This window comes from Oryctolagus cuniculus, chromosome 17 (genome assembly GCF_964237555.1).
Source record: "Oryctolagus cuniculus chromosome 17, mOryCun1.1, whole genome shotgun sequence".
NCBI lineage: Eukaryota > Metazoa > Chordata > Mammalia > Lagomorpha > Leporidae > Oryctolagus > Oryctolagus cuniculus.
The window spans coordinates 19382626-19392204 of record NC_091448.1 but is presented as its reverse complement, the minus strand read 5'-3'; the positions used below and the strand labels follow the sequence as shown (position 1 = coordinate 19392204).

Genomic DNA, 9579 nt, shown 5'->3' with positions numbered 1-9579 from the left:
CGACCGTGTCCCACCACTGCGCCACACTGCCTCTCAAGGCTGGACGATATCTATCTCCTCCCTGCTCTGGCGCACCCCTTGTGATGCACGAATTCCCTTGGGGCTCCTGTTGAGGTCACTCGGGGTCTGGACCCACAGGGAGGGACGGGGCAGCAACACCCACTGGCATCGGTCCAAGATTGATGATCATGAATTTAGGAGGGTTCGCTGGGAGTGAAAGACCTCAGCTTGCATTAGGGGGTTGCTTCCCCCACAATGGGATGGAGCTGGTTGCAAACTTTGCCTGAGCAGCCCTCCTTAGGGCAGTTAGGGAGACTGAATGAGGGAGACAGACTTTGAAAGAAGGGTGAGACATCGTGCTGCTCTTGAAGATCTCGTTTCTTCACCAGGGAGGAACAAACTCACATTCGTGAAACAGCTTGCGAGCCGGCTCTTCCTTGTGCTTGGCTTTGTGTCCACGCCAGTATCAAGCAAGGCTTGCTCCGGCCATGCAGGCATTCCGGAAGGAACGTCACGCGGAAGGTACAGCATTAAGAAGCCAAGTAGTAGTGAGGACAATCGGGACTGGGGCGTCTGAGGAGAGAGGGATCATTGGAGAGCAAACTATCTCTGGAAGGTGTAAGGAAGTGGTGACAAGTAACATGGGCCCTAAAGACAAACATAGGGCTCTGGCACTGTGGCGCAGTGGGCTAAGCCACTGCTTGCAATGTGGCTCCACCAGCACCCATTTCCAACCCAGCTTCCTGCTAATGCACCATGGGAGGCAGCAGCTGATGGTCCGGTCCGAGTACTCAGTCCCCTGCCACCCATGTAGGCAACCGGGATGGAGTTTCTGGCTCCTGCCTTTAAACTGGCCCAGACCTGGCTGATGGTAGTCATTTGGGGAGTGAACCAGAAGGTAGAAGATCTTGGCCAGCGCCGCGGCTCACTAGGCTAATCCTCCGCCTAGCGGCGCTGGCACCCCGGGTTCTAGTCCCGGTTGGGGCGCCGGATTCTGTCCCGGTTGCCCCTCTTCCAGGCCAGCTCTCTGCTGTGGCCAGGGAGTGCAGTGGAGGATGGCCCAGGTGCTTGGGCCCTGCACCCCATGGGAGACCAGGAAAAGCACCTGGCTCCTGGCTCCTGCCATCGGATCAGCGCGGTGCGCTGGCCGCAGCGCGCCGGCCGCGGCGGCCATTGGAGGGTGAACCAACGGCAAAGGAAGACCTTTCTCTCTGTCTCTCTCTCTCACTGTCCACCCTGCCTGTCAAAACCTGTCAAAAAATAAAAAAAATAAAATAAAAAAAAAAGAAGGTGGAAGATCTTCCCTCTCCCCCAGTCACTCTGCCTTTCAAATAAATAAATCAGTCTTAAAACAGAGAGAGGCTGGCGCCGCGGCTAACTAAGCTAATCCTCCACCTGCAGCGCTGGCACCCCAGGGGGTTCTAGTCCCAGTTGGGGCGCCAGATTCTGTACCAGTTGCTCCTCTTCCAGTCCAGCTCTCTGCTGTGGCCCGGGAGTGCAGTGGAGGATGGCTCAGGTGCTTGGGCCCTGCACCCACATGGGAGACCAGGAGGAGGCACCTGGCTCCTGGCTTCGGATCGGCGCAGCACCGGCCGCAGTGCACTGGCCGTAGCAGCCACTTGGGGGGTGAACCAATGGAAAAAGGAAGACCTTTCTCTCTGTCTCACTGTCTAACTCTGCCTGTCAAAAAAATAAAGAGAGAGAGAGAGAGAAAGAAAGAAAGCCGGAGTCCCTGGGGAACTCAGTGGGCACGGCAAGCAAAGGAGCAGCTGCCATGTCCACTTGGAGGCAGCGTGGGGGCGGGGCCAGAGGGGATGGTCTTCCATGTAGGCCTTGAAGCTCACATGGACCCTGGGTAAGAAGGAGCTGTTGAAGGGGAGTGGGGCAAATAAATAAATAAGTCAAAGGGCAGGCTGCTACAAGGAGGTGGGGCTGAGGTCACGGCCAGGAGGTCTGGGGAAGGAAGGGGTAAACCCAACCTTTCAAAGGGAGGCCATAATTGCCACAAGAGCCATCAGACGGCAGAGATGCCGGCCGGCCCGAGCCCTGCTAACTAGGACACAAATGACAGCGTGTGTGGTTGACAAAAGGAGACCACATCCTCTGGGTTAGGATTCATTGTCTTTATTAACAATGCCTCTGGACTCGAAGAACAGACTGGTATTTCATTAAGCAATATTAACGTTGTCATCCTCTACGAGACAAACTTCTGCATAAATAACTTAAGTGAGAAAATAAATAGGTAACTTAACTCTTTAAAAACCACACCCCTCTCTCGGGGATTGCAAACACCACCAGCCCCGCGGGCTTTCCAATCGGCATGTGCTCCTGTTTAAAAGTGTTTTTCCTTTTTAACAATTGAAAGCTACACAGAAAGGAAGAGGTGTCTGGAAATGGTTTTCAGGAGTCTTGTGGGTGGCAACGACGCTGCTTTGCAGTTTCTCAGCATATGTACAGCATTTGTAACCCCACCCCCTTACGTTCTTTTAATATAAGAAATGCCATCCGGTAAGAGCAGCAAGAAGCTGTGTTGTAGACAGAAGTGCATCTGTGAGTGGGGAGCGGGGGAGGGGCCGCGGGAGGGGTCTGCTCCCCCAGGACCCGCAAGCCCTGCATCTCGGGGTCTCCACTTTCTCCACCGAAGGTGCCTTTAAAACCTGGCGTAGAGCCGGGCCGATGGGGAAATCCCGCCCCTCCCACCACCCTGGGGACCCTCGCCTGCATTTCCCCGATTGACGAAGTCAGTTCTTTGAGATGGAGGGGCAGAGGTAGCCAAGCATCTGGCGAGGCCAGGCCGGGACACCAGGCAGCTTCTTCCAGGGGGTTGTCAGTCATAAATAGCCATTTGTTGCATCTTTGGCTGTTGGTTCAGAGCTCACAGCCCTGAATTCTGGTAGTGCCCCTGGCCGTGAGTCAATCTAATCAGCCTCTGTCTCTGTCTCCCTCTCTCTCCCCTCCGCCCCTTCAAAGGGCACCCATGGACGCATTTAACAGAGGATTCCTGAGACCTTTGCTCCCCACCCGCCTCTTACAAAGAGGAAGTCGAGGTCCCTAAAGGGGATCACACAGTCCAAGTGGCAGAGTCAGGACCAGAAACCCACCCGCAGACCCACCCCCCACCCCCCAGTCCTGGGCTCCTGGCACCACACAGCTCCAGGGGTGGGCAGAGGTGCAGGGGGACTCTTAGGGAACCTTCCTAACCCTCCCTGGACTTTTCACAGCCTTCACGGCTCCCTTAAAACTTCAGGGCGGGACCAGCAAAGGTGGGTGGGCCCCGGGGGCGGGGCTGCCTGGCTCAGTGTCAGTGGCTCTTAGCTCCCGCCCCTTCCCTGCGGGACCCTCTTTGCGGGCCAAAGCGGGGAGCTTTGCTGGCACCCGGGCTTCCGCCCGGGCGGAAGGTTTCGGCCCCTGCCTCGGGGTGGGGGTGAGGGCCAGGCACTTGAAGTGAAATACCAACGAAACCCGCGCAGAAGACGGAAACCCGGACGCGCCTGGGCCGGGGCGCGTCGGGGCGGCGCGGGTGGGGCGCGGGCTCTAGTAGGCGTTCTCCAGCTCGGCCTGGTTGGCTTTGGCTCCCCGGGCGCGGGGCCGCGACTTGCGGCCCTTCTGCGGCCGCGCGGCTTCGGGCCCGAAGTCCTTGAGCTCCGATTGGTTGTGGAAGCGGGTGAGACGCTTGCACTTGCACGAGGCCACGAGGCGCACCTTGCGCGCGCGCGGTGCCGCGCCGCCGGGACACAGCAGCTGCACGCGCTGCGCGCGGTAGCGGTCGGGGATGCAGCGGAAGTCGGGCCCGCTCGGGCGCCACCACTTGCCGCGGCCGATGGCGTTGGGCAGCAGGCGCGCCGGGCCGCACTGGCCGGAGCACACCAGCTCGGTGACCGGCTTGGCGCTGCGGCACGGCCCGTCCGTCACGTGGCGGGTGAAGTGCAGCTCACGGCAGCTGTACTCCGACACGTCTGCGGAGAGAGGCGCGCGTGAGGGTGGGGCCTGGGCCGGCTGGCGCCCCACGCCCCGTGCCCCGAGCCCCATCCCATCTCTAACACACCTGGGCCTCCTGCCCCTGTGCACCTGTTACAGGAAGGCCCCCCTACTCCTGCAGGTTAGGGGATCAACCCAGGGCCACCCTCTGCCCTTGTGGCCGAGTGGCAGCTAGGGTTAAAGTGCAAGGGCCCCATCCCTTAACACCTGTGTGACCTCGGACAAATTACTTAACCTCTCACTTCTCCCAGTCTGCAAAATGGGTTGTCTGGAGTCTCCAGCGAGCCAGTCCTTCGTGCACAATTGCACAGCTGGGTTCACAGGAGGGGTGGGAGCTGCGGGCTGTGGGGCCTTGTTTTTATTCTTCGGGGGTGGGGGGCATCTGCTGAGTTTAACCACACCTGTGCACGAGGGGCCCTGGCCTGCACCGGGGCGGTACCAGCCACACCTGCATGGGTCTGGCTTTTCCCGAATTCCTTTCCCAGCCACTTGGCAGGGGCGGGCAGGAGAAGGAGAAAGGGGGAGAGAGGTCGATTGCAGGCCGTAAATCAGAGCGGCTGCAGGAGAGGAGCAGCATGGGCGGGAGGCGGCAGGGGAGGAATTCATTAGACTTGAAAGGAGCCGAAGGTGCGCGTCCAACCCCCTCATTATCAGACGGGACGCTGAAGCCAGGAGAGGGGAAAGGACCTGCCCAAAAGGCAGTTCGGCTCGCCCAGCACCACCTCCCACCGCCCACACCTTCTGCCTGCAGCTTGGGTGAAAGGGGTCTGCTGGGGGGGCCCGCGGGAGGCGGGGCTGGGCCCCCGGGGGCACAGGACTGCTTTTTACCACAGTTACTTCCTGCCAGAGGGGCACTGGGCTCTGATTCCATAGCGTCAGCTGCCACCAGCATTTATTAAGCACCTACTATGTACCAGGCTCCTGGCTAAGCACGTCTGCTGCTCTGTGGCACTCAAGTGGGCACCTGATGGCGACACAAGCCTGCTCGCTGGATGTGGCTCGGCCCCCTGCACACACTGACTGTGCCTCTTTCAGTGGGCTTAGGCAGGTGGGGGCTTTCTAAACAGCTGGTCCACCCCAACAGCTTTCACTGGACAGTTCCCCGGTGACACAGAGGCATGAGAACCAGCGCAGCAGGGCCGTGGCTGGCTGCCTGGTTTCGGGGCTGGCATCCTCCACCTGCAGCAGTGCTGGGTGGGGCGGCCTGTTGCCCAGGGAAGGAGGCTTTTCCAAGAATAGTGCCCCCCCCAGCACTTCCTCTGCAGAGCCGGATGGTGGGCTGTGGCCTCTCACGAGAGCCTGGGGAAGTGGACATGTTATATTCGGGTCCCCTGCAGCCTTGTAAGTGGGAGCCCCTTGAGCTCAGGGGCTGGGGAGGAGTGCTCCTGCCGCCCACCCTCTGTTGTGAAACCCAGGGTCGCTGCTGGCCCCCAGGGGCCTGCCCTTCCCCGGGGCCCACTTCCAGCAGCTGGGTGGGAGGCTGGCAGGGGTGGCACACAGGAGCCCTGCAGCGGCCCCACTGCCACCCAGGGATAAGAGAGGCTGGGTCTGGGGTGGGGGCTCCGCACTGGCAGTGCCACCTGTGTCCACTCCGTGCACAGAGGCTGCTGCCTTCCCTGTCTCCGCCCCCGCCAGGGCCTGGACTCAGCTGCCACCCATGCCAGAGGCTGAAGCTGTGCCTACACCCCCACTTCGTTCAAGGCCAGCTGGCCGGGTAGACGGTGGGCAGTAGGAGCTGAAGGGGCCTCTCTGGCTTCCTTCTCCCACTGCCGTGCGAGGGTCTCGGGTTCTAACACCCCTCCCCTCCTGCACACGCCTGGCGGCCTTGCAGTTGAATGGCCCTGAGCTCAGATCTCAGCTCCGCTGCTTATAACCAAGGAGCTCCATCTCAGGAGCCTCCGTAGCTTTCACTTGGATCTGGGGGTTGCCCTGCACGTGCTGGGTCTGCGGTCACAGTGCAGCGACAGCCTGCCTAGAGCATTCGGTGCTCAGCACGTGCCACTCCAGATGTGCGGGGCCCTTGCCTTGTCCCCAGTCCTGGCTCCTGCCTTGTCCCCAGTCCTGGCTCCTGTGCTTTCAGGAGAGGTTTCTTTGAACCCTTTTCTATCCTGTGCCTTGGAGCCTGCTGCCTTGCTGCACCCTCACCGCCTCAGCCCCTCCTGGTCCAGTGCCCCTGAACTTGAAGGCTAAGGTTGCACTGGCTCACCACCCCTCCCTACCTCCAGGAGTGCCTGTCCCTGCATCGGTGAGCCCCAGCCTTCACAGCCTACCGAAGAGAAGATTCTAAAACATCCCCCCTTCCTCCCCAGGACCCTTGGGCTAACGGCTCTCCCCTCCCCCATACCTTTGGTCTCGAAGGGGTGGTGGGGAGGCCTCCCTCCATTCTCCGCCCGGTTCATGGTCTTGTTCTCCAGCTCCGGGGGAGGCGCGGGGTACCGCCCGAGCTCAGGGATAACTTCCGTGGCGTCATTCTTGAAGGCCTGCCACCCTTGGCCCTCTACCATGTGGACGGCTGCATGCACCAGCAGGCAGAGGAGACACAGGGCTAGGGAGAGCTGCATGGTGCCAGCCACGGGAGGGCACCTGCCTTCTAGGAGCACAGGCTTGGCTCCCCAGCCCAGACTCGGTCCCCTTTTTAAAGCCCCCTCTGCCTCGTGCCAGCCAATGAGGACAGGCTGGGGCAGGGCTGGCTCCATGTCTCTGGGGGAGGGAAGGGGTGTGCTCAGAGCAAGCCCTCCCCAAAGATTTCTCCTGGAGCTCAGCAAACTTCCAACTTGCTGCTGGCACTCCCAGGTGATCGGAGGGAGGGGCGTGTGAGGCAGGGCCCACGCCTGCTCCCCAGGCACCTCCCCCGGCAGGCAGGCGGCTGTGGCTTTCCCATATCAGCAGGAGCTCACAGCTCCGGCTGCTGGGTGTCTACCTCCCTCAGGCATTTGCATGGTACCCGCGGAGCCGCCTAAGCCTAACCAAGGAAACGAGTAGCTCAGAGTTCTCCACGGGCCTGAGCTCGCTGGTGCAGCTGCCCGGGCAGAGGCCACCCTCACCTCCCCATCGGACAGCCCCACAGGCTCAGCCAGGGGCAGGAGCAGGCTTTTCAAGAAACCCCATTTTGGTCCCAAAGCCATGAGGCTCAGCATGGATCATCTTGACCAAGAAAACCTCCCTGGAAGTCAAGAGAGAAGAGAGCCGCAGGGCCCCAGCTCGGTGACCGCTGGGGCGCAAGGGCAGGATGCTGGCGACATGTGGAGTTGTGCAGGTCCCGCAGAGCACTGGCTGCAGCTCCCGGGCTGGTGCGCTGAGGGTGGTCCCTTCCCTGGCCACACTGTGGCCTTCTTAGCCAAAGCCGAGGCGCATGTGTTCAGTACTGACCTTTTTTCCCCGTCTGCCAGCCTGCTACCTTTGCAGAAGCAACTTGGAGTCCTCTCTGGGAGACCCCAGTGGTGCCTACCCTGGGATGCATTCCCCAAAGCCATTGCAGCCCAGTCCAAGCAGCCAAGAGAAACCCAGGGGGTCGCACTCTCAGCTCCCCCCACCCCAGGAGATCAGGCCTCTGGGGAGGGGGAGGGGCCGGGGAGGAAGGTTCACACCCGAGGTGCCAGAAAAGAAAGGGCCAGGGCAAGCTTTCCCTGGGGACAGTGCGGTGTGGGAGGCAGGAGGCGCTGGGCTCCTGCCCGGAGGGAGGGAGGCTGGGAAGAGGGCTGTGGCCCGGATCCCCTTGGTATTTTCACTGGGCAATGAATCAGCCCGCTCCACCTGCACAGCCTCTTGGAGGCCGCTGCCACCTGCCTCAACTTGTACGTTGCTATGTCCATCTGCGGCCGACTGTCCCCCGCCTTTCCGTCATCCATCACTTGACACATGGATGCAGCTGCCCTGACAGTTTTACAAGCCAGACAGAAGCCCCCGCAGGAAGGGCCCTCTCTGATACCTGCTTCCTAAGTCGGTTTCCTTCGGGCAGACGAAAACAGCTGTGGCCATTGTTGGGGGTGATCTATCTCTCCCAGCAGAGCCAGCAGGGTTGTGAGAAGCGGCGCCCCCTCCCCTTGTCTGTGACCCTCCAGCCTCCTTCCCCTGGCTCTGGAATGTGGACTGTTAACCCTGCTGTGGCCGGACCACGGCCCTCTCACCCTGAACTTTGTAGAGAGCCACTGCCCTGCCAGGGTTCTTGGAGTTGGCAGGACAGATGCTTAGAGCCCCACCTGCTGTTGGGAGCCTCTGACCAGCGTCAGTCAATGGGAAGCTATGGGACCATCCTTGGAACTCTTCCGCCACCTGCTGGAGACAAAAGGAGGAGCCAGCGCCTGCCAGATGGCCTGGCTTAGGACTCATTTAGTTCATTAGGAACTGAAGTCACATTAAAAAGAGAAAAAAGGGAGGGGCAGCATTGTGGCATAGCGGGTAAAACCACGGCCTGCAACGCCAGCATCCCACATGGGCACTGGTTCGAGTCCGGGCTGCTGCACTTCTGATTCAGCTCCCTGCTAATGCACCTGGGGAAGCAGCAGAGGATGGCCCAAGGGCCTGGACCCCTGTACCCATGTGGGAGACCTGGAGGAAGCTCCTGGCTCCTAGCTTCGGACTGGCTGGCCACTTAGGCTATTTGGGGAATGAACCAACAAATGGAAGATTGATGTCTTTTCCTCTCTCTGTGCAACTAAGTTTCAAATAAATAAATCTTAAAAAGAAAGAAGGAGAACCCAGCGGACTTGAACTGCCCGATGACCGCCAGCACTCTGCGTTCTCCGCCGGAGGGCAGCCACGCGTTTCACAGATGGCTCAGCGTGCGGCTGTCACCGCTGTCTCAGTGTTGGGTCACACACAGCTCTTTCTAGTAGCCATTCAGTCCACAGCCTTGCCACTGTCCAGACTTAGGCCATATCCCAGGGTTCTAGTGGGTTCCTTTTGTGGATTGATGGATTGTTTCCATTTTTATGAATGTCCAAACAAAATCACTTTGGATTAATTTTTAAATTTTGTAGGGCTGGCGCTGTGGCACAGGGGGTTAACGCCCTGACCTGAAGCACCATTTATATCAATCATTCTTTCATATCAAAAAATGTGATGCAGAGGCCAGTGTTGTGGCACAGCAGACGGGGCTGCCGCCCGCGACCCCTGCATCCCTTATGGGCGCAGGTTCAAGTCCTGGCTGCTCCACTTCCGATCCAGTCCCTGCTAACGCAGCTACACAGAGCAGCGGAGGATGCCCCAACTGCTTCCACAGGGGAAGCTCCTGGCTCCTGGCTTTGGCTTTGCCCAGCCCAGGCCATTGAGGTCATCTGGGGAGTGAACCAGCAGATGGAGGACCTCTCTCACACTCTCTCTCTCTCTCTCTCTCTCTGTTTCTCTCTGCCTCTGCCTCTCTGTAACTCTGCCTTTCAAATAAATAAAATCTTTAAAAAAAATTTTTAAGTGTGATGTGAATGGAATCAATCAGTATGTACCCTTTGGGGCCTGGCTGTTTTTGCACAGCCTACTTCCCTGGAGAATTGTCCAAGTCCAGGGATCCCTAACTGGTTCCTTTGGACTACTGAGTGGTGTCCCACAAGCACTGATTTCCACAGGGAAGGCTGCGGCCGAGGCAGCGGGCAGCTTGGTAGGTCC

General features: G+C 59.6%; 1 protein-coding gene across 1 annotated transcript; it reads right to left on the bottom strand.

Moving 5' to 3' along the window:
• Positions 1-2108: 2108 nt before the first annotated feature.
• Positions 2109-6677, bottom strand: SOST (sclerostin). Its single transcript, XM_002719425.5, has 2 exons — positions 6323-6677; positions 2109-3956 (listed from the first exon to the last, which is right to left on the bottom strand). Exons 1-2 carry the CDS (start codon positions 6672-6674, stop codon positions 3535-3537), a joined length of 774 nt encoding a protein of 257 aa, XP_002719471.2. The 5' UTR covers positions 6675-6677; the 3' UTR covers positions 2109-3534.
• Between the last annotated feature and the right edge of the window lie 2902 nt (positions 6678-9579).

Bases quoted from the DNA above. Each gene is read 5' to 3' on its own strand.
- SOST (XM_002719425.5), bottom strand. From the start codon at position 6,674: ATGGAGCCAGCCCTGCCCCAGCCTGTCCTCATTGGCTGGCACGAGGCA. The intron at 3,957-6,322 runs GTATGGGGGAGG...CTCTCTCCGCAG, and splicing joins CCACCCCTTCGAGACCAAAG to ACGTGTCGGAGTACAGCTGC.